This window comes from Phalacrocorax aristotelis, chromosome 3 (genome assembly GCF_949628215.1).
Source record: "Phalacrocorax aristotelis chromosome 3, bGulAri2.1, whole genome shotgun sequence".
In the NCBI taxonomy this organism is placed as follows: domain Eukaryota; kingdom Metazoa; phylum Chordata; class Aves; order Suliformes; family Phalacrocoracidae; genus Phalacrocorax; species Phalacrocorax aristotelis.
This window is the reverse complement of record NC_134278.1, coordinates 103,805,000-103,830,938: the sequence shown is the minus strand read 5'-3', so window position 1 is coordinate 103,830,938 and position 25,939 is coordinate 103,805,000. Positions and strand designations below refer to the sequence as shown.

Sequence of the window (25,939 nt, the reverse complement as noted above, 5' to 3'; positions counted from 1 at the left end):
TTTTTGCAATACATGGACTGCTAACCCTTACCCCCTACCCTGGATCTCACTTATGTCTATCCCAGCAGAGTCAGTCTTTCTACCTCAAATCTTCCATGAAGCATTGTGGATGGTAATTCACTTGCGTAATTGGCTCAAGAGATGAAAATCTTGTATCTGCCTCTCTTAGCCACTAATCTATCCAGCTGACTGCAAGCCTAATTGGCAGCTTGTTTAGTAATTTGGCTCCTAAAGTGTTGTATTGATATTGGATAAACAGCCAATGGAAGGAGAAATGATACATGCTGCTTCACTTTAAAAGCTAGTGCACTTTCCCCCTCATTTTCTGAAGGCATTTAATATTCCATCTATTCTTTTTCTTTTCTGACTTCTCACTAGACAGATGAGCTCAGAACAGCAGGGACTGATCCTGATACGCAAGACAATTTTAGAAGGAATGTAATCAGAATAATACATTGCTGTAGTGTATCTTTTTATGCCAGCTCTCTCTAATGAGTAAAATGGGAATCAGACTGCCTAGATGTTTGTATTCTTAAAACGATTTTGCATAACTGCGCAGTCAGCAGCATGAGCATAGCCAACAGACATACTGTGATTTTTAAAATCAGTACCTGCAGTAGTTTTCAAAATTCAGTGTACTAAAACTGTGTATCTAAAAAACCAAACCAAACACCCAAAGTGCCCTAGCTATGAAAACACCATACTATTTAGCTAAATATTTGAGAGTGCACTTTCACACCAGACTTCTATATATCCCTCACACTAAGCTCTCTCAGACTGCGTCTAAAGCATAACCTTAGAATGATTATAGTTCAGGTGAGTCTGCTTGCACTGTATTTTATTCTAGCTAGCAGAGATATAAAAATAGCAGAGAGGACAGAGCCATAACTTCAGTAGGTGTTGGAAACTTCCATATTTACCCAGCATTCACACCAGTTTTGTTAATGTCAGCACAGCCACAGTTTCATTCCTACTGCCCCAACACAAGGGCTATTCAAGGAATTGTCACATATTTGCGGCATGGGTAAATGCATTGTTTCTTGCAGCACATGCCCTAGATTTAAATCCCTTTTCAACTCTCCTGAATATGTAAATGTATATCCACACACTGACGAAAACTGAGATGCTGAACTTTAGGTTCAACTGGCCATCTAGTATCACAGGTCACATGGAACTGGATTTGCAAGTGCTCTTCTTCTATGCTATACTGGACTATGCTGTGTGCAAAGTGTAATTTCTCAACCATTCAGTCTTTATTACTACTAAAATTGGTTGGGAAGAGTGGGGATTATTAGATTCCCATTTATCCCTCTGTAAGGGGAGTCTCTTGAATACCCAAGACTGTCTTTTCACTTGGGTCCAAAGTGGCATATTTTTTATGCCTTGTCTACGCTGACAGGAAGACTGTCACTGGACGGCATTTTGGAAGAAGCGTTCTCACTGGGGACCATTCCACAGTTCTGCTCAAACCTGTCAAAACTCAGCAAAATTTCTCCCTTCTGATAAGCATTTCCTGCCTTTTACAAAAAGACTCGTAACCTTACACTGAAACCCACAGGGAAAGGATTTAAATCACAGTAATACTCTCCAAATGGACAGCGTGGTTATTGTTAATTTCAGCAGGAAGATTGAGAATTGAACTGATATTAGGACTATGCACCTTACTGTAGCTCTGTCTGACCCTAACCCAAGTTGGGATGGACTGCCAGTTTACTGGAGGTGAAGTTCCACTTCTATTGCCTATTCTGTGCCTATGTGGTTGGAGTATTATCTCCTGTCAAATTATTTTAATTTAAAAATGATGATTAATTCATTAAAGCTAGGCAAATACATTTGCATGTTATTTACTACAAGCTAAATAACCATTTGCGTATCTATTTACGCAAACAATGCTCACTGCAATCCCTCTATCAGTAATGAAGGCATCAAAATGTAAATCTTAGTTGTTACACTAGCATTGGCAGCGTCAATATATAGGTGGAAAGATGAACTTCACTTAAAATCAAAAAAGTAAAAATTTCCTCTCATTGTAGTGGAAATTGAAAGTAAAAATTTTCTTTATGATAGCCAGAGTAAAACAGGTATCTACGACACCTTTTATCAGAAAATTTTCCACCAAACACAAAGATTTTATAGAGAGGAAACATAAATCCAAACTTGCCTGCACTAGAAACCCGATCAATGAATTTCGTATTCTCACATTATGAAAATACTTCCTCATACCTTAAACAATTATTTTTAGTCCTCTGAAGTGGCAAAAACCTTCTGCATAAAGCTATCAGGTTTATGCACGAGCCTCCTTCCTTATTCAAAAACTAAATTAAATGCTAACAAACCTTTAAGAAAAGTGATTTTTGCATAATCTATAGCAGGGCCTATTTGCAGCAGTGTTCCCTATCCTCTCAGGAGAAAGAAAAACTGGTCACCATCAACTGAGAGGTTGTTGTGGAGAGCTGGGACAAGAAATTATATTGACTGGGGAAAAACTACACGGATTTCCTCCTTGCACATTTTAACTCCCAAACCTTCTCTGGTTAACGGAAGTCCTTCGTATTACTGACCTAAAGCAGACTGACAGAAATATCAGGTACTGCTTCTATTGGTTGAGCCATAGGAAAACTGCATGATGTACATCAGGCCATTGGAAAAAGGTGATGGTTTTAACAAACTATGCCTAAAATGAAAGGGGCTCCTCTCCGTGGGGAACCACTTTATTATGGTACCTGGTGGAAAACAAGCAGAACTTGCAGAGCACCTAACTGACATGGAGGATGAGTCTCCCTACTGAGACCTCTCAGTTTCATGGAACTCTATTCCTCAAGCATACAACTGCCTAATGAAACATACCTTTGGAACTTGAAAAAAACAAACCCAAACCCAAACCAAACTGTTTTAGCCTTTTTTTGAGCAGAAATTTCTTATGTTAAGGATGCACTCATTGGTGATATTCTCGGTTAAGCTGGTTTATGATTCTTGAAAAAAGTCAAAAAAATCCATAAAATCATAGAATACCTCTATGATTTTATAGAATACCTCTATACCTCTAGATATAGAGGACAGTCTTCTCTCTAGATCACAAGAAATCCAAGAGCCAATCCTCAGTATAAGCTTAGTTCTTGTTGCATTGTGGATCTTTTCTTCTGAAGTTTGTTACTAAACTCTCGTTACTCTGGTGTTTATATGTAAGGGGCTGCACCTGAATCAATGACCTCAAGCTCATCATGAAAAGTCTTTCGCTCTGAAGGGACATGAGTTTCCAATACTGGAGAGCACTCTGCGATCTTTTAATTTTTGAACTGATTTAGTGAGACAATATCATAGCAGAAAAAAACAAGAAAAAGAAAGGAGTCCCTAAAATTTAATCTGCTGCAGAAACCAACCAAAGAGTAGCCATAGGCTGGACAATCAAGCAGATATGCTGTGTTCGCATAGGCTAAGGATAAGAAATGGCACAACGCAATTAGCGAAAGTGTTCACAACATGTGCCAATGTTGTGTTGTACTGTCCTGTGAAAAGGGGTTTCTGTCTATGGAGTTGTACATTTAGTAGATAGGAAAGCAGTGAATCAGGCTAAAAAGAAAGTAGGCATATAATAGTTTGTATAGAGTTTTGGAAATTTATTGCTAGTTCATCCTAGTACACAAGTCTACCCTTTCTCTGCAACTATCTCACTAAGTTGACCTTCACCACAAACTTAGCCTCAGCCACCTCTGTTATCACAGTGTAATCACAATCTTTTTCAGATCATCATTTTGGTACCTCAGATATTCAGGTCTGATTTTTAATCACTGACATATTAAGCATCAGCAAAATAGTTTGCTTAGCTGTTCCATTGGCAATTTTTAAAAAGGAATGAAAACATGTACCCTTTTGATTACCTTGTTAAAGTGAGTCATGATGGCATTATAGCAGTGCTCAGTATTTCTGCTGTAATTAAGAATCTGTCATATTTTTCATTAAAACACATTCTTTAAAATGAGACTTTTAACTTGGTCATTTCAATCAGTACCAGCCCAAAGTGTAGCATGCAACGTGCCAACTAGAAAATGACATCTGAAATTTGCTTTTGCAAAATATAAGTACTAAAGTGCCCATAACACGCACAATAATTTATATATTTTATAATGCACATTCTCTGTACTTTAACTACAAAATAGGTTTCTCTTTTTAGGATTAGTTTTTGCAGGTTTTCACCACTGCTCCAGACTGTAAACCATGGTATGTAAATATCAGAGCAAAAAGATTGTTTCCAAGTAAAAATAAATGGCTATTTACAAGGTGCATAAGTAAAACATTTTTTGTTCTGAAAACTTTCAATGTTCTGTAAATTAAGTTATTAACATCCTGCAGATGTGAAGCAGAATCTGGTGTTTTCCAACATGACAGATTTATAGGTTTCCTATTAAAAAAAGGAACGAGAATCTAAAAGGTCTTAGGGATTTAACAGGAGTTGATTGTGAAAAAAAGCTTGTACAGGAGAAGACTGAGTCAATAGGAAAGGCATTGGGTTAAATGCGTATTCAGTATATGAACATGGCGTCTAAAAATCTGTAGCATCTGCTGGTTTGATATGGGACTTAAAATAGGTAATCTAAGACTGAAATTACTGTAAACATTCCCAATGCATGTGTTTCAAGTAGTAACAATACCTTGCAGAGAACGTCCTTTCTCTTGCATACAAATTAGTTTTTCCTTTTTTTTTTTTTTTCTTCTGTTGTTTTGTTATTATTCTCATTAATGCCGGACCCAGTTTTGGTAGGGCTATTTCCATAATAATGTATTAGTTTGTCTAAGAGGTTTTTATACAAACTTGAGGGCACGGTATTGCTGCAATGAAATATGTCAGGGTGTCATATGAAATAGCTCTACCGCTCAGGTACTCAGGGAGGGCATAAAGTCATTGAAAATGACCTGGCCCCACATCTGACTAAAATCACTGAAATAATCTTGGTTTCATGGAAGAAGCTGTACAAAAAAGTAGATATTTATAATGTACAACACCTAATTCTTAAAAGAAATAATAGGAAGTAAATAATTTTTACTAGTGTCTTTTTTTTTTTTTTGTTGATAAACTAATTAACTATCTAGGTTCAGTAACACACAGATGGGGCTACATCAAGCATCCACAAACCAGAAAATTTGTCTTAGTAAAAAAGGCAGAATAGGGCACTCCTGTCTCAGTACTGTCAGCTCCTAACAATCCATACCTATATTATCTCCCATTTTCTTCATTGCTTTTCAACACAGCTTTTCTTCACCTTTACAAATGACATTTTTGGAACTATAAAAAGCTCTGTGCTGCTCAAACTTTCTTGCTTCAATAGTTTCTCATTGCTGTACAAGTAAATCTACATCCTTTGTTACTAATATACACAAACCCATTGGTATGTGACTTTGACTCCAGGCTGAGAACAGGCTATAAATTTAGAAATCAATATCTAACTCTATCAATATTCATTTTACTTTTTCAATACAAAATACAAAGGTGAAAGAGCAGTAAATAAGCTGGAGTACTGAAATAAATTGGGTGTTCTTGTCACAATTAATAAATGTTTAACCAATAACACTGCTTGCTACAGAAGTCTATGGCTTTGTAAGGTGCCTGAAAGTAGCAGGTGCTACCCTTGTGAGACTCAAAACCAGAGAACATATTTTGATACATTAGGATCGCCAGTCATTCTCTTCAGTACTACTGAACCTAAACATATAAATGACCGCTTTCAACACTATGCAGAGTGCTACAAGAATTAATTCACCTATGTAATTTATTAAAAAAATGTAGATGAGGATTTTGAAAATACTTTTTTCAATGGATTGGCTCATATTAGGTGAAACACTGATAATTTGCAGCACATACAGCTCAAGAAAATGTTTGTAGTTAATGACTCATTTACAAACAGCCTTTCAGGTTTCACTGTCATCTTAAATCTGGAAAACTATTAGCAAAACGCTTCTTTTCATTTCCAACTTTTGTTCATGTAAATACACAACTTTGTCCTTTCATTCAAGAAAACCATTTACAAATTCTTCTACATAAAATCTAGTCTTCTGTTTCTCTATCTTAGCTAACTAGAACTACTGAAAGGAGAATAATCAAATAGTGATCTTCCATTTCAATCCAAATTTCCAAACGTATTTCCATTCTAAAAGGAAACCCTATTTCTTTCATAAAATGGTAGGAAATACTGACAAAGACAAACAAACAAGGCCGGTGATTGTATAAACAATAGTTTAGCTGTGGGAAGGCTAGCCTTTGAGAAAACCGTAGTAGTTTATAAGATGTTATACACATCACACATATGTACAAGTTTACTTGAAGATTACCAAAACTTCTCTTTGCTTACGAATTTACAAAGATGAAATGCAGGAAAAAAAATATTTTATAAGATCACAGGAAAAATTCTCAATCCTTCCGCCCAGAACAAAACTGGAAAGATTACCTTGAACTTGAAGAGAAAAAGCCCACACATTAGTTACAAGGTACCTCATATGATACCTTTATCCACCATTGCTCTCTGTCGCTCTCCATGTAAAGGCAAATTTTGGGGGCAAAACAATCTCTAAAATTCTGAATATACAGAAACATAACATTAAATGGTCACATAATGTATTTGCCTTACTATCAAAATATTGGCTTTGCAAAGTTACGCAGAGGAGCCAGCTTGTAAAATAAAATACTGAATGCTGAAAGCCCAAGGTAAAATGAATAATAAAATAAATTTAATGATACTTCATACCCTCTCAGTACAAAATGACATCCTCTAGTACTTGAAAGTTGTGAAGTGAAAATCACCTTGTAGAAATAATTATACTATTCTCTCTTCAGCCATTAAATATTTTTCTTTCTCACTTCACATATGTTCAGAGTCTTAGAAGCTGTCCCATACATTTTCTTTTTCCATCTTGCTGCCACTAAGGTGCTTTAACAACATTTTTAATATTATTCTTGGTCTGTTTCTGCCACTGAGGTTTGAAACAAAGAAGTTTCAGGAGGGGGAATTCAGCTGGAATACAAATATTAGGCTTCTCTAAAGTAATCTATTTAGAATATATTTGAAGAACTGTATGTGTTGCATATGTTGCTATAGTAATTGATATATGACTAGGACATGCAATAGAGATTTCCATATCAGCAATATATAAAAAGCCTCACACAAGCAACACAAACAATCTAATCCTTCCAGTATGCACATATATAATTAATACAACAAACTGATGAGAGTCCTGTAAATCACTGCTAAGTATTGAAAAAGTCATTTCACAGCTGTGACATCAGCAAAATGCATCCAATGGTTGTGACCTCGCATCTGTAAAAATCCTTCCGAAATGTGCTTGCAAATGCTTCCTATTTAATCTACAGCACTAATTTTAAAGCTGTGTTTCACAGCCTTATCTCCACATTTTCAATTGTTTGCCCAAGAATTCACATCCTATCTTTATTTTGCAGGATATTTCTAGTATTCATATGCATTCCTCACAGAGAATGGATACCTCATGTCTTTTACCTTGTAATGCTTGAACAGACATAAGCAGTAATCTTTACTGTCTATGATCCTCAGTATATGAAAAAAGATTTATTCTCTCCAAAGAAGTGCCATGCTACAAAGGACTAGAAATCGGAAATGTTTGAGGGAGAATTAAGAGAGCCTATTTATTTCTTAATCTCTGTTAATAAATAAGGATAGCATATATCTGAAGTTATATAGAAAGTTACTGAATTTATCAAGCATTTCCCCAGGTCACTGACCTACTGCTTTGTATTTAGAGACTTAACATCTTGTGTTTTGTGTTCTGTCCCAGCGAAATTGGTTACCTGTGGGTCCTGGCAGGGGAGCAGCTTTCCTTCTCCGTTTGATGTCTCCCATGCACAATGATCCTAAATGTACACTGGTTTGCCTGCAAGTAATTATAGGAGAAAACTATTAAAAAAGGAAGAAAACCGCCACATAAATACACAGCTTGTATAATCTGAACCTATATCAAAGCATTCTCAACCAAGATGAAGCTGCACAGTCAAGCCACCAATCTTGTTTATATCGAAGCATAATTATGTTTGTTGACAAGCGCTCAGTATCTAAATGCAGCATCATAAATTGTTACTGGAATGAATAATATAAAGGGAATGCTTTTTAATTTTCAAAACTGGCAATGTTTCTAGCTCAACATAAAACAAAAACACTGTTGATCCTGACAGGAAAATTGCTAAGATTAATTATCTAAAGAGATCACAGTATTGTTGGTAGGTTATCAATTGGCTAGTAATGCCTGACTCTCAGAAGAACATTTATTACATGAAAAGTATTATCAATTTTTTTAAGGTAAGATGAAAAATGAATGAGAGAACATGAAACAGTAAACTCTTCAAAGGTACATGAAATAAACTTGTAGCACACCAATTTGTCCTCTTCTAATTCACTGGCAAGTTGTGAGAACGGTAACACAGAGGCATAGTATCTGGCATACTCAAACAATTATGATCTTACACTTGGAGAGTGGAAAACTGGTAGAGCTGCAGAGGATGGCAAACAACAAAATCTTATTGCATTAAAGACAGCTATTAGAAGTCAGATACCACAAAAAAGGCTAAATTGGGAATTTCCAAATATTGAATTTTGGAATATAATCTTAAAGGACAATTATAGTTATTATTTTTCTTAAAGTAACGTACAGTGCTTGTAGAATGGAATATGTGTAGCCGGCTTTTTTTTTTTTTTTTGAAAGAAGTAGAACAGAAGGGGGGAAAAAAGCAGTAATTTCTAAACTCCACGATTTTAATATACCTCCATAAATGTTACCGAGAACTGTGATTCTTACGACAGTAGTGCAGTGAATTTTGCTAAAATTACAAGCTGAGAATTGCATCTGATAGTCTACTGTAGAGTAGCTAACGCTATCACTCACAGGATCTGGTTTCAGTGTGGATATATGACATTCTTTAGTGCATTTATAAACTTTGTAAAACTGTACTGCTTCTAAATGAATAACAAATGGTCATGTAATGTTGAGAGACCTCAGATCTGCTCAATAATGTAAGAGAGTGACAACAATGCCTTGATGAAAAAGATGACCATGTATAATCCTCTACATACTTCTTTTAAAGATACAGTAAATTAACAAGTTCTACAGTGCTTTTATTTAAGTAGCAAAATATTCCAAGAAATTTAAGTTTCACAGGGAAGTGCACTCTAGCTTTACCCAGTGAACCCCTATTTCAACATTTAATTTTAACACTTATTTAATTCTGTTTTAAAACAGACTTCTTCCATGCAATTCTTCTAACTTGAAATTCTGTCCTATTTTTACTTCCAGAAAGCAAATGCAATTTAATTAGTATATTAAATTTCTGTTCTAAATTTAAAAAGACATCAAGAAGTGTAATCCTTTCATAATTGATTGTACAATAAAGGAAATTAATATTTAAATACAATACAGAGAAACAATTTTTAGAGAAAAAAAATTTAAGAGACATATATTACACTGATATTAAACATGCAGAATAAGTTGTGTGGTAAATTTTATGTTAAACCGTGTGCAACTCTCCTTCTTCTCTTCTGAATAAAAAAGGGAAAAAGTCGCCATGAATACAAGTAGGATAAAAGATAAAAATTAATAAAGTCAGGCAATTGAACCTGAAGACCTGAGCCACAGCAGTAACAGCTAGCAGTGTTTGAGTTATTTTACCCAGAATTGATTATCTGTTACACTACATTGAGATATCTAGATTATTGATCTGTAAGATTATGGTACTGGGGTCTCCCCACTTTTCCTCCAGGCACACCGAATGGAGTTGCAACAAATAACACTAAGTAAGGACTACTTTGTTATTGTTGTCACCCTTCATGTAGAACATAGCAGTTACTTTTTAATTTAAAATCAATGAACGTCTGAAAGGCAGCCTTGTTCCTTCAGCATAAATGAATCATTCGCCTTTGCCGAGCACAACAACCCGATCACCAGCCAAGGTGAGAGTGGGTATTTCTTTGTTGTCGTTGAAAATTCAGTACGCCACAAATAAATAACAATAGGCTAGAGCACCAATTAAGCTTTGTCAAACCCGGTTTTATGGCCACTAACATCAAACTTTAAGCTAACTTGTGATTCTAAAGCGGGATTTGCTTTTGCCAGGTCTTAACATTTGATATGCACTGTCAATGTAGATCACAGCAAAACAGAAAGCTTTTTTTAATATTTTTTTTTTGTTTGTTAAGAGGAACAGACAAGAACTACCACCGCTCTGGAACTGGCAGGTTAGACAAAATGAAGAATTATTCTGAAGCTGCACAGTACATTTTGAAATGCTTGTAATGGGGGTATTATAAAGTAGGGAGAACTCTGACCCTCAATCAGGCTAAGTTCAGCATTATGTTTCTTAGCATTAAATCAGAAGACTGTGGATTACAGAAGGGAAGAAAGCTATTTGCCTGACTTCTCTCTACTTACCCCTAGCTTGCTTCCAGCTATCATTTATAAATAGTGCTCTGGAGGGAAGCTAGGCATTTTGTTAGGGAAAAAATAAAACTTGTTAAGACCACCTTGCCTGAAAACTTGGCTTTTGACGTGCTGGTGACAGGGACTGGAGCAAGCAGTGTCAAATGGAATAATTTTTAAGGAAAGACAACAGGAACTTGTCGCCTCATTGTATGCATTTACAAATAGAGGCTTTTCAGAGTATTAGGCCTAGTTAAAGCTGCCCTCTGGATAAAAAGTGTTCCCAAGCAGCCTCAGACAAGCTTGGGAGACAAACAGATGTGACTATGGTCCCTGGCGTTTGGCAAGAACACTCACTGTCAATAAGAAAAATATGAGCATGGACAGGGCATCAGCTGCACCATGGCCGAGCAGGCCTGCAAGTGTCATAGCAGCGGCAAAGTTGTGGCAGAGGGAAATAAGAGGGCTGCAAAAGCCAGGCTGGTGTGAACTTACACTGGCATGCCAAGAATTTTTGTTGTTGTTGTGTCATGCCTCAATGTATTAAACAAAAACCCTGGAAAAGCCACTGTCAATTTTTATTCATTTTTCATCTTGCTCACTGTTTAGATTCTCTGTTCTATGTGGTAAACAAGAGCCTCAAAAATGAAGACAGACTGTGAAAGGCAGTAACACTAACAAAGCTATTGAAATAATAAATAATAAACACAATCAGTAGTTTTGATAAGCAAATACTTTTATAGACGCGATTCACAAGCATCTATGCATTCTTGTGACATTCACTCAGACAGAAATTTTGTTATCTCCTTAAATAACTGCAGTCTCCCTACCATTTCTTTCTTCAACGTAATTATCCTTACTATGGTTATATGCCTAGAATTGACCCTTTCAACTCTCCAAACATTCCTATCCATGCTTACACAACACAACCTCTTTTTCTGTGATTTTCATAGCTCAATAAGCAAATATTTTTTATAAGTGCCTTTTCTACGTTTACACACATTCACCTCTCCAAGACATTTGTAATAGGCTATGTCAGATTTTTATCTACTCTGACCTTTGCAGACAATGGCCCATTGGTTACATTCCCCAGATAAACGTCTGTTCTGTGGGGGAACCTGCAGCTGCACTGCTTTAACTGTAAACCACCTTCTGAGCAACTGAGCACACGAAGTGGTTCGTAACTCGTTCGCTAGTAGTTACCACCTTCGCTGCTATCGATGTTAGAAGTTCATTGGACCAAGTCACCAAGAAGGATAATACAATATACACAGCAGATACTCCTGAACACGAGTTCCATCTCTCTGGTTTGTTACATGATTCTGTAATCCCTATCATCCCATGTGCAAAAAAAACCACCCCAGAAACAAAAAACCCCAAACCACCCCCCCAACTGAACTGCAAGACAAGCCCTCTCCCCAAAATTAAAAAACCCTATTCAATTTCAGTACGTGTTCCACAGCCTGTTCAGAAAGACACCATGAGGACAGTGTTATATAGAAGGTAACTTCACGTGCATTAGTACAATGGCCAAAACTAGCAAAATTGTCACCTCATGTGGGGGAATTCTGGGCACTAGTTTATTAAATACAAAACATTTGCATGTTTATTTTGTATGTCTCATTGTAACATGTCTGCTGATCACTTTACTCTGTCTGCTGTTAGCAGCTGTCACTTTCCTTGCAGCTGCAATGCTTTATTTGATATCAGCGCAGTTGCTTTTGTTGGTGGACTATAATTGGGCCGACAGTTGCAACATCATTGAAAGCAAACTTAATTTTGTCCCTTAGTATATTTACTGTCAAACCATTTACCAGACAACACTATGACATTGCTAAGATTACTTGTTGGTTTTACGTTCTGCTTGTGTCAAAAATGCATAGAAGTACTGATTACTAACACAGGCAGATGTGGAAGAGTGTGTGGTTTTTGTTTAATAGTATTTATTAAATATCTGTACTCTGACTTGGAAAAATCCTATGCTGCATGCTATTATGATGCAATAACACTTTCAAGAAACCTGATTTCTATCTCACAACTAGATTAATCAGAAATGATCAACACTTGACTACCCATTATATTCCAGTTAACATCTCTCTCACCTGAGGAACAAATCCACAGTAAATAGTGACACACTGTTCTGCCACAGTATCAACGCATTCCTGCAGATGGCTGTAGAACTCTGCAAGTTTATCACCACTGAATGCTTCAGCTAACGTAGAGGCTTGATAAAAGTTTGTAAGTGAACTTCTTTCACAATGGATTACAATAAGGTAAGAGTTGACTGGTTTGCATTTTAGAAGGGACTTGAGAGAATTATTCTGAAGGGGAAATCTAATTGACACTGTCAGGCCTCGGTCTTAAAATACAGATACAAAATAGACATGAATATGGATATGATTGAAGAGAGAATGCAGTGAGGACCACGACTCACTTGAAATGTTTGAAATGACCGGACAATTTCTTATAAACTGAAATTGAGTAGGGAGTGTGTGAAGCAATGTTTGCAGCAGCAGTTAAAAATGAAAAAACCCCAGAATTCTCACTTGTGTAACAGAGAAGCAAGCCAATAAAATGATTAAAAAAATGGGATGTGTGGAACCACTCAACTTTATAAAACCAAAGAATAACCTGAGCAAGCCTCCCATTATTTAAGTACCTTTTACACAAAAGAAACATTACAGAAATGGCTCTCATATCCTTAGACAGAATGGGCCTGTAGTACAGATTATCTCATTTCTTACATAGCTAAAATTTAGACACTGCTGTATCTGCTGGCCAACGGAAGCGCATCCGTTAGCACTGCTTAAATAAGAATGCCTGGATGAACCTTAATTCTTACTGTAGCTTCCTAAATCTCCACAAATGGCAGACAATGGCTTCAAGGGGATTCAAGTCTGTGGAACAGTTTATGATCAGTTTATAGGTAAAGTCCATTAAAAACCTGTTATATACATATTTCTGAATGTCCAATGACACTATTGGCTAATTACATAGGATGAACACAAAATTCTATGCTTCCATAGAAGCACAGTCTTAATCAAAAGGTATCATGTCAAATACATGTACCAGGTGATTGGTGCTGTAAATTTGGGAAGACTATTCTGTATTATCTAGGTATAATCAATACTTCTAAACTTTGCCTCTGGCATGTATATCAATATAACCACAGAAAAGATACATTATGATTTCATAGTATTACACTGAAATATGCAAGGCACGTTTATTTTTGAGAAAATAATACATGAAAACCAATGGCTAAGAAATTTTATATGGAAAGATTTCCTCTTTCTCTTGTAGCACACAGCTTGGCCAAAACATGGACACGGCCTCTCCATCTGAATGCCCAGAGAAGAGTAACACACGTAGTAACTTAGGCGCCCTGTGGACAATTAGAGAGGGACGGCTCCTTGTCCAATCTGAAGAAGGTAGCTACATTCTTTCACTCCCTAAAATATGCATAGTGCACGTGCACTTCCAGTAGATGCACAGGACACTACTTTGAGGTCAATATTTCTGGAAGTAAAGACGACAGGTGACAGTGAACAAGGCAGGTGCTTTAACAGTGAAGATTTGGATTCCACATCTCAGCATTATAGTATAGGGCAACCTCGAAAAACAACCCAGTAATGTTTTATTAAGAACATTTGAGATAAACCTTACTCAGTACAAATTTACCTGACTTCAGGTCAAATCAACGTCTGAAATCTATTTTGTCACAGAAACACGTCACATGCATGTGTGCCTGGTGGCAATCTAGGTAAGTCGGTGTGCTAAATGCCCCAACACTCATCACAGCCTAGACCAAAGCTACCGAGACAGCTGCATTCCTGGTGGACATTTCCTCACCTAAGCCTTTTTTCCAGAAAAAAATACTTTTGATAATGGGACACTGACATTGTATGCTCAGGTTGTACATAAGGTCTACCTCTACTTCCATCAAACCCTCTCAGTGAATTAGAAGATTTCATGGCTTTTATAGAACCCGCAAAAGCAGCACTGATGATATGCAGTATCAGCAGACAGATTCCTGGAAATCAGAAACTTAAAAAAAAATATCTTGGTTTAGTTTGCTTGATTTTGTTTTTAATGTGTGAAATAATTCACAAATTCATACATATTTCCTCATGCTAACTTTCTGGAGGTTGTAGGGAGAATAACCTCCATCCCTCCAACACCAGGGTGCTGACAAGTGTTGAGAGGATTTCTCTCTTCGCTAGGCATCGTAGACCAGTCCTGCTGCAAATTAGTCTTGTCTACAGAATACATTAAAAGTATTTACAGAAAGTTTTCATTTGGTGCTGAAGAACCAGCAATATAATAATGAAATACAATGCATATGCAGCATATATATTAATTTTTAATGCTTATGAAAATGAATATAATTTCTTCTTGGTATCACTTTTCTCAGATACCATTCAGGTGAAATCAGGGCCACCCTTGATTCCTCCACATCCTTTACAAAGAGTAAGGCTTTTCTTCAGACTTGTCTAAAGAATGACATCATCTATACAACTTCACATTGCTTCATCTGCCTCCACAAGTACAAAAACCATTATATTAACCACAAGTGCTACGCACTTTATTTTCCTTTTATTAAATCTTAAACAGATGTAATTAAACCATGCAATTCTATCAAACTCCTTTCATACTTCGCCAATCTGTTCACAACATAGCTTTAAACATAAGGGTGACATACCTGTATTATTGAAAGTCCTAGTGCAATCCTGTTATGAGAAGAATACAGTCTTCCCCTGGCCCCATCAGATTATCTCATCACCTAATACTATATCCTAATATGTTCCTTTTTGTTATCTTTTTCAGCACTTTTAAGAGTCATTCAGACACAGATGTAGCCCAAAATTTGCCTGAACTCTACAAATCTACACACTCCACTCTGGCATAACTTTAACAAACAATGGAAAATCAAAACTTACATCACTACATATGTTTTGACACCCAATCTCAAGTCACTTATGTACTTTATTTGTGAATCGAATCTCTAAAAAAAAAAATAATTCCGTAGTAGAGGCCTACTGCCCTCAGAAAGGATAATGCATTGTTTTTTCTTGTTTCTAATTAGTAATTTAAGCATATGTTCAGCATTTAACTCTAAATGTTTGCCTTTTCCCCAAGCTCTAAGACAGCTGTCCAAGATGTGAATGCCAGAAAACATTTAAATATCAACATCTGTTGAATTATGTTAATTTAGTGTAATATAATTGGGCATGAGTTGGAATTGATCAAAAGTATATGAATTACACAAAGGCAAATCCAAACTAATATCCTGGTGTACAAACAAGTCACCAAGGAACACTGGGAGAATAACACCAAAAAATCCACTTCTGTAAAAAATTAAATAGCTAAAACATCCATTTTTCTTCAACAAATAACATGATTTCACATTTTCAAGAAAGAAAATATTTATACTAATTCAGAATATAAATTTAATATTAATTCAGAATATTTCTAAATAGTTTTGACAGCAAGTTCCATTTTTTTAATGTCAAGCAACACCTGATATAAATCAATAAAGCTGATATATGTGTAATGGTGAAATGTAGTTAAAAAGTAAGTTGCAGTAATGGAATACCATCTTGTTACAGGACAATAGAATTTCAAAAATTCTAAAGCAAACATTCTTTTCTTTCTTCTTTATCTGGCAACAACATTGTGATATCCAAAATATATGGGCCCTGATACCACGTGGAAGTGATCTGGAAAAATATCTTTATGCCTTGAGCAACAACCATGGGCTTGAACAGTCACTTCCACAGAAGGACTCGATAGCTTGCTCAGCTACACTATTTCTTCTAGGTATTTCTGGACGCATATTTGTTTACTAAGTATGATATTCGCTAAATAAAGTCAGTGCAGGATAAACTTATTTTGTTGAAAAGACTTTGAATAACACATCCTACCTATACAGTTCCAGATTACACTACTACAGAATTAGATTAAATTACTTCAAACCTTAGCACCATGCATGTTCAAAATCCTTTACTTTTAGAACAGGTACAGAGGAAGAAGCAACACTAGAAAAATCCACAAATATCTAATATAGTAGCTTAGAAATGGAACAAAGAAAATATCTTATCAGGTTGGATGCACTCAACCTGCGTATCAGTTTCTTTACCTTTGTGCTGCGAAGGTGAGCAAGCATGACCAACTGGAATGAATTTGGACCACTATAAGAAACCAATAATTTGATTAATGTAGGTAAATACACAGTGTAGGTAATGTAGGTAAATGCAATGATTTTTAATCAGTCACTCAGACCTAGATCTGGACCAGTGATGCAGAAGCTTTTTGTCATATTACGAACACTACGGTCAGTCCTTAACCTACTGCCTTCCGACCAGTTCCAAGAAAACAACAGCTCTGCAGCTGGACCCCAGCATCATTCTCCTCCTTAGTCTCTTCTGCTTCCCTTTTTTTAATATTAATGCTCGAGAAAGAACACTTCCAACAATCTAGTTGCCTGGCCAAGATAGTACAGTTATAATGGAGTCAATAATCTGATAAAGATATAATTATGTGCAAGATTTGATTGGGGGTGGGGGGATCACTAAAGCTAACTGAACCTTAAGCAGGTTATGCTTCCTAACACTTTGCACCCATTCCCCTCAGTAACTGTCATGCAACTCCACTGAGTATAAGGGGTCTGCATGGCTAGGACTGAATGCAAAATTTGACTTTCTAAAACAAAAAGAGAGCAGGTAAGAGAAAGTTAAAGAAATATTGACTTTTCTTTTGTCCTTTTTAGTTTCAAAATTCTTTAATAGCAAAAACTTCACTTATGTCCTCCTGCTCTATATTATTAGTGATATTAAAACTTCTAACAATATATCTATAAAGTAACAGGAGCCTTGGCAAAACAAATTCCCAAATCCAAAAATAAGGAGGCTGAACAGTGTCCTTTTCTTCCTTTTGGCTAGGACAGTCACTGAACATTAGTTTCCAGATAGGCTGAAATGTATTATAATAAATGATCACAAATTCAAAATATCAACAAAGGAAGTAAACATGAAAATTCTACATGATTTAAACAAACTACTCAAATTTTCTTCTAAACTCTTCCTTTCCTTACACAAAACCACAGTCTCGATAGAAGTCAGTGTGCCTATGACTCAGAATTTTAGTGAATATGAGTCAGTGGATGCTGTTTTGTGTATATGAGATGCAGGGATCCCTCTAAACCTAGTAGGAACTCAATGTAAAGATTGCACAAACAGCTTAATTTACAACAAGAACAGAAAAAACAAAATGCAAAAAAAATGACCTCTTGATTGCAATGTTGCTTAGCAACAGGTTAAACAGTTTGTGAAACTACAGTGCAAGTTACTGTGCATACCTCCTGCTCAGACCTTAAAACAGCAGGAATGGTCTTCATATCTCCGAAGCTCAAATTAACTTTATCCTTATGCCATCAGCATTTTAACAGGTAAGCTGAGGCAAGCAAAGCTTGAGCTTTGGAGCACAAGCTCGAGCGAAAAAAAGAGAGAGTCAGTCTGATACAGCTGAGTGTGAGAAACTAGCACACCATGTGCTCAAATTCAGGTACTTGAAAATGAGAAATTTGTTATCAATTAATTCAGGGGAAAATTCAATCCATCAGGAGGATCCAGAAGTACATAATTTCCAGAGGTTACCTGTTTTTTTTACTGTATATATATATATTTTAAAATCAGGACTAATTGACGTCCTTAACACACTTGTGTACCTGGAATTCAATTTTAAATGACAAATTTTCAGTATCACTTAGCAGCTTATTTATGTACAATATTGTAAAGTAGATTTTAGTGCAATAACAACGAAATTTGGCTTGTCGTTTTGTACTTACTAAATTTTGCATTCAAGATGCAATGAAACTGCTCATAGGGAAAAATATTTTTTCAAAACAGAACACGGTCTCTTCAAAATTTCTGCTACTTCTGCAAATTTTCTCATGGAAGTTGAGTTAAAATATTATACTTTTAAGATACTTAGTGACTAACATTCATTTAACCAATGGATACTTTAAATCTATCCACGAACCAATACTGAGGCTTGAAGATTTCCTTACAACTGAAGCATCACACACTGGCTACATTTTGAAATAACAATCTAACTGTCATTGCCCCGCCTCCCTCCTCCAAAATGAAAATCTTTTTGGCATTTTAAAAATAAGGCTATAGTATAGAAAAGTCAATCAGAAATTGCCCTCTTCCAAAATGGTACCGTCTTTTATTCTTCCCAGAGAAGAATACCAAACTGATGGAATAATGTTGTCCCTGAGGGTGATGGCAAGGGAGGAAAGCAGTGTGTCCTCAAACACTCACATAATTTAATCTGGAACTGCAAATATTATTAAGCACCAATCATAATGGTACAGTTACTGCTTCATGGCACTCCAAAGAGGAGATAAAACTGCTTAGTTGTTAATTTCTAATGATGTAAACACATTTGGATTTTAATATTATATCTGAATCTCCTGCATTATTAGCTCTGGTGTTACAAGATATTAACTTACTACCTTTAATGATTTTACACTTGAATGAAAAGGCGTGTTTAAATATTAATTTCTTTTAAAGTATTTTTGTTGGAAATATGTGTTCGTGTGATGGCAGAAGTGAATCGCCTAGGAAAACACCTATGGATTCCTTAGCTTTATTGCAGTGTACGTATGTGCATGTTTTTCATGTATAACTTTCAAAAACCGGCTGAATTTACCTCCTCTGGTATCGTAATTTCATTCCGCAAAAGCCACATTAAACAATTACAGTTCTTGTAATTAACCAGTAGTCTAATGTACAGTTTTCTTATCCCAATCCATTAACAGCTGCTCAAAAAATGTAGTAATTAATGGTTTCATTTATTTTTGGCAAACCTGCAACTCGACAAATAGTTTTGTATCTGCTGCAAATTAGGACTCTTTCCCAAACAACAGATGACACTGTGGGAAAGAGAAAGCAGGCAGAATCCTTGCACATCTTTGTCTCTTTAGAAGATCAAACAAAGAGCAGCTGTAATGCTATTTCTCACATCTGTGTAAAAAAGTACCATGATATGTATCATCAGATGAAAATAAGTAAGCGCTGTACAAATGCAGAAATGGGAGTTTCCCCTCCAAACTGGGAAAGTCAGAAAGATATATTTGTAACCAAAGCAATAATATACTTTTAAAAAGATCTCATCAGGTTTGGTGTCATTTTTCTCTTAGGATCTTTCTTTAAATACTAATTTGTAAAGAATACTGTTAGTTATAGAAAATAAAAATACTTGAGAGACATTCTCTTTTACCAACACACGGAACATATTTAAACTGGATTGAGAACTACTTGGGCAAGGAGGGAAAGAGGTAGTGGCAGAAAACACGGGGAAGTTATGCCTTATGTTCTGGGGTTTTATTGAGACATTATGATAAGGGGTAGCTACAAAGAAGATGGAGACTCCCTTTTTACACAGTGTCACATGGAGAGGACAAGGGGGAATGGACACAAGTTGCCTTTGGGGAGATTCCGATTGGACACGAGAGGGAAATTTTTCACATTGAGGACAGTCAACCATTGGTATAATCTCCCCAGGGAAGTGGTTGACTCGGCCATGTTGGACACCTTCAAGATTTGGCTGGACAGGAGGGTGCTGGGCCATCTTGTCTAGACTGTGCTCTTCCTAGAAAGGTTGGACTAGATGATTCCTGAGGTCCCTTCCAACCTGTGATTCTGTGACATGCTCCCTTTATGTAACATTTCCTATACTAGTTCCAGGGTGTGCTTCCCTGAAGTTATCCTTCACGTGTGCAAAGACCTGTATTTCAGTCTGTGCTGCTCACCACGGCAGTCAAAGACTTCTTGGCAGCTCAAAACAGAGCAGCAACAGGTGATCCCTGGCCAACTGGCAGACAGTCCTTCTTTCACATTGTAGCAATCACCGAGTAGGTGGCTCTTGCTGAAGAAATATCAAGGGACCATCTCTACCTCAAGATATGGGCTACTCTGCAGCCACAAGAAGTGGCTAACTACTTCATACTAAGCTGCTGCTACACTGACTAGATTGTTAACTCAGCATCAGTTAGCTAGTTTAAACTTAACTTATATAATTCTACTCCATCTTGAAATCACTTTTGTGAATATCACTTAGCTTGCTTTCAAGCCAGGACTGAGCTGCCTAAGAACTACAAACAGCTTTTTTTTTTCCCTTTTAAAGATCCCTGCAGGAACATTTGAGCCACCATAGAATTATCAAGATATGAGAAAAAAAAAAGGGTAAGTGGCAAAATTTCTGGCACTATTTTCTTTTCAGTTCCTCAATTCATACACATGACAAATTCTACTTACAGTACAATAAGAAAAACTATATACGTAGATAAAATAATGGTACTTAACAGAAGCACACTATAAAAGAAATATGACACAAGAGCATTATGCATAGTAAAGGAAATAAATAATTATAAAAGTTTAACCTATTCAGTAGTCTGCTGTTTTTCCAATCTGAAATTCTGTTGTTAATCGATTATGGCATAAATTAACTCGTTATGGCATCGACTGTATGACCAAAGGCAGAGTATTAAGTTATTTAAGTATTCTGGTTATTCTGTCAAATGAGGATAAAAGTACTTTTTAACTCCATACATGTATTGGGAGGATAAATACATTAAATATTAAGAGACAGGCAGAGAGCTGTGTGATGGAGGTCCCTCATATATTTAACAATATAATCACATGTTCAAAATCACGCTATAGCAGTTCAGCAAAATACCGTTGAATGCTGTCTCCGTAGTGACCAAATGAATCTCTTAGTCCTGGGGAATCTTCTTTAGGTAGAACTCATTCTTAATATGTTTTACAAAGGTGACTTAAGAAAATGTGTTTTACCTCATGACAGGAGCAGGCAAACAATGAGCACATGATCAGCTATGGCAGTTCAGCTGCCAAGCAGCAACTTGTTAACTTGCCATAACTCAATCATGTTGAATTGTTTGCCCACAGCCTTGGGCTACAGACAGACATTTGGTCTGCTAACAACTGCGCCAGATGAAGACATTACTATCTCAAGCTATTTGTTATCACACATCTGCTGGAGATTATCATCTCCACAGCTCTGCCGGAGGAAGAAATCATGCGAGCCCTCCCTAATATAGTTTGTTCAAAACTAGCCAATTTAAATTAAATAGGTGAGTTGAGCTAACCAGGCTGGTTTTACCCAAAGCATAATAATAAATGCAGACAAAAAGATTTCTTTACTGGCAAAAGAGTAGACAACGAAAACAAGCAGATGGAAGAATTAACGCCTTCAAGCATTGTAGCTGGTTTGGAGAGGGGACTGTAACTGTCTGAATGCAGAGATATAATGTAAACAGAGAACTTTTTCAAGGCTATACTGGAGAAATAAGTGCAGCCTCTAAACCAGAATTATTTAGTACTGTTTATGTAATGTAAGTAATTAATGGGAAAACGACATATTTGTAGATTAAAGCTTATCTGTAAAGGTATATATAAGTATACCTTTATATTTAAGTATATATGTGTGCATATATATACACACTTAAATGTGTCAAGTACAGAAGATGACATGTGTCAAACTATATCAGCAAAATATAATCTATCCAGGTTCTTAGTTTTGTGGTGCAGGACTGTGCCCCTCCTTAACATTTGGTTCATCTGTAGCCATATCAACAGTTCTCAACAATTTAATTATCTTGCCATCAGTAAAAGTTGGTGCTAGTTTATATAAGATTGGCTCATTATTATTAATTCTGACAGAAGAAACCTAATACAAGCAACCCAGTATAGTAAAGCTCACCCAGAAAGTATCAGTATTATTCTACCACGAAGAGACAGCTGCAGACCACTGCTGTGCTTAGAGCTCCACACCTTTCTGATGTATTTACAGAGTGAATTATTCCACAAGTCACTGATCTAATATAATATGGGTATTTACATATTGTCTACATGCTGAGACAAGAACTGTGTTCAGCCATCCAAAAGGGGTAAGAAAAGTCAAGGCAAGCATGGCAAAATGTGTGTGTATATACATATCTTGTATACATACGAAAACCAGAAAAAAAGGTCTTCCAGAACAGCAAGCAAAAAAGATACAGTCCCACACAAGAAATACGGTTGTGTGAAAACCATACAAAGAAGACCCAGAGAAATCCAGCCTTGCAGTAAAAGCAGATTAAACTGTATTCTGGGAAAGCACAATAATTTTATAGAATTTCCAATACTTACCCACTGCTGTTCTATCACTGCATTTAGCAACAAGCAGTAAGACAATAAAAGGTTACAGCGATTACTTTTTGTATGCCTCTTTGTAAGGAGGTTACTCATCTGAATTACCTTGACACATCAACAATAATAGTTTAACACAGGAAGAACTAATTTAGAATCAATTTTAGAAAGCTTCAGAGTTTCAAGTGTGAGTAAACACTTGCATTCAACAGAAGATTTAACTGCATATGTATGTAGTACACTGAAATAATGTAAGATTTACTACAATGTCAGTTAATTCTGTAACTTAACCTTGTGAAATTTGATTGGTATCATTGTAGTTTAGCAGTTTTTAAAGTATTTGGGCACATGCAAAAAAATCTAAGTGACAGATTTCCATTCTAAGATTTCATACACAGCAGTGAAAATGCACATTTGCAACTAAGGTGATATTCACCATTTTATTGACTCTGTGAACAATATTTGCTACTAAACCAATAATTTCTATAGGTACCTTGTTAAGCAGAAACACTTTCCTTCTCTGTATTGTCTGGTGAAACTAAGATTAACCCTTTTGGTAGAAGTGATAATTTAAAATTAAGTCATAGTAAAATCAGCCTTCAATATTAACCACAGATAAATCTGACATATGTCACCACACACCATTAATTTCATCTGTAAGAAACAAAATACCAGAGGAATGAGGAGATGAACTATGTATTCGTTGTGTGTTGTTCCTATATATCTGAAACTCAGTCTCTATTTTGGTTATAACAGCTTTTGAGAAAAAGCAAAATACTAGGTTATACAACACAAACTATAGGAAGAAAGTAGTCACCAGACGTATTATTGGCCTGAAATAAAAAAAAATATGTTTGCACATAGTGCAAATTAAATTCTTATTTTCAGCAGCTAAGCTGCATCAAGAATGTTAAAATTTCTTCAATGTACTTCTTGTAAAAAAGACATATATGACTTGACACTCTAAGACAGCAGATGGCCTGTTAAAATATCATTATCATAGAAGTTTGAGAACTTCTCTTCAAGTCACTTTAAAGAACTAACAGTAAAGTTTCCATGGTAGGCAGAGAAAATGGTGTTTTTTTGAAAAATACAAATAATTATTTTGAGGAAAAAACTTTGAAAACAGAGATGATGGTACCAGGAGATGTTAACAGGTGACCTTGCTGTTCTTAAAGGTTTTACAGTATGATAATATACTGTGGCTTTATGTATGTCATAATAATGGTTTACATAAGTCTTACTTTAATATTACAGATATTTTATGGAAAATGCCAGTCTTCAGTCTTGGATTTGCCACCTATTGCTTCTACACGACCCTGCCAGTTGTCTATTATGATAACAGTCTGCTAACATACTGCTGGTTGGACATGAAGAGTAGTTGAAGATCACTTCAGGTATGTAATGCCCTTTTAAAAATCTATATTCCAACTGCTTGTCTAGGTACCAATCATTTCACAAGAGCTTCACCAGTTAGAATAACAAGAAACTAAGTTATGATTCTGAATTTCTCAGACATTGTTTTACATTGCTACAGGATAAAAAAGACCCTAAAATGATTTTAAATACAATCTGTTTCTTACTGCTTGCTTTACATCTGGTTTATACTCCCAGTTTCATGTAAGCAGCCTGATATTAAGAGTGCATTTATGGTGAAAATCCATATCTAAAGTGAAATCATTCTAAAATTCTGAGCAAAAATATGATTTAACAAGTGTGCTTGCCAGAAAAACGTATGCAGAATTTAAAAAAAAATTTTTTTGCTTAATATAAAAGGTTTACTAGACCAAGATAACCACAGTTGCTGAAGATGAATGACCAACACTTGCATGGCCATTGTTTTAGAGCACATAACCAAAACTTTTATATAATGAAATAGATTAATATGCAGCTTTTTGAAAGAAGTATTGGTCTCCCTTTCCAGGTACTCATCAAAACAAGTATTTAACAATATTAAAAACTTATTTCATGTTGAGCACATATATACTAAAAGACAAGTGCCTGAAAGACAGCTGTCCCACTCAAAACCATAGCATTACATGGTGATATACATCTATTATAACTTTTTTCAAAAAGTGATTTGATAGCACATTGTCATCTTTACAGAACAACATGAAAATTGTGTAAGGTGTTGTGCATAATGGGAAACATTTCTGTAGATTCTCATTTTTAAAAATACTAGAATTAAAATAATTATTTGACAGAATAGATTCAGCAGGTAACATGTACATAAAAAACCTGCTAGGAGCAGGCTCCTAGACCAGTGCCTATCAGTTCAGTGTTGGATTTTATATCTTTTGAGGGGGATGACAGAAGCTGGAGGATGGAACCAGATTTGTTTTCAGTAAGTCTTCACAATGAAATTTTTATTGTCAAAATATGATATAAGAACAATTTAAGTGTTACAGTATTTGAGTTATTGTCTTGATTTCAAAAGCATGTATGCAAAAAGGTAATTTTATACATTTTCAGCACTTACATGCCAGAAACACAAACCTTGCTTTGGCATCCACTTAATTCTGATGTTTACTAAAGAGATTAAGCTTAGAAAGTGTAGCTGGATATAGTCACCAATAAAGTCTAATATGCATATTTTAGGCAAAGATCACACCATAGAGAAGAAAATCTTGAAAGTAAATCACAAAAACCCCTGGAAGACCTCTGAAAATACCCCAAAAGAATGGCATCATTTCTTATATAAACATTTGAGAGTTAAGAAATCAACAAATTAATAAACAGTATTAATGACAGCTGCTGTATTAACTTACCGGCTAGCTGTTTTTACAGAGCTGTTCTTCTTGTGTCCTCTCTCTGATCGGTTGTCTCGCAAGAGCTGAAGCTATTAAAAAAATATATGTTCAGAACAGTGTCACGAGCAATGCCTTTACTTACTTTTTAGATATGTTATCCTGACAATGCCATTCTTTCCCATCTTGCGTCATCTTTCAATAGTATTCACTCAAGACTCTAAGAGGAGGACACTAATAGAATTTTACAATAATAGCTAATATTTCAAGACATCCACCAATTCAAAATTCCTAAATAATTGAAAATGTAAAAATTAAAGCATTCTTGAAGCATATTAGAAAGCCATGCAATTCACAATTAACTTATCTGTAAAATTTTACAATTTTCACAATTTCAAATTAATTTCTCAATATTGTAAAATGAAAAGTTTTGGAGAACACTTAAATTAGAAAACACTGTTCAGGTTGGCACTTGTACCTGAGCAGTTATGAAACAGTTATAAACTCTTCTAAGCCCCAGGAGCTTTTGTAATTTGAAAGCTGCAGAATCAA

The 25,939-nt window shown here is 35.7% G+C and overlaps 1 protein-coding gene across 3 annotated transcripts in view; it reads right to left on the bottom strand.

Moving 5' to 3' along the window:
• The window catches only part of GPATCH2 (G-patch domain containing 2), a 126,768-nt gene that overhangs the window by 8,758 nt on the left and 92,071 nt on the right, over positions 1-25,939 (bottom strand). For 2 of the 3 annotated variants that reach the window (XM_075088854.1, XM_075088858.1), the window contains 2 exons: positions 25,409-25,479; positions 7,814-7,896 (listed from right to left, as the gene is read on the bottom strand). In XM_075088854.1, coding sequence (XP_074944955.1) covers positions 7,814-7,896; positions 25,409-25,479 — 154 coding nt within the window. Of the gene's footprint in view, positions 1-7,813; positions 7,897-16,564; positions 16,617-25,408; positions 25,480-25,939 lie in introns of all 3 variants that reach the window. The other variant, XM_075088856.1, reaches the window with a different exon arrangement.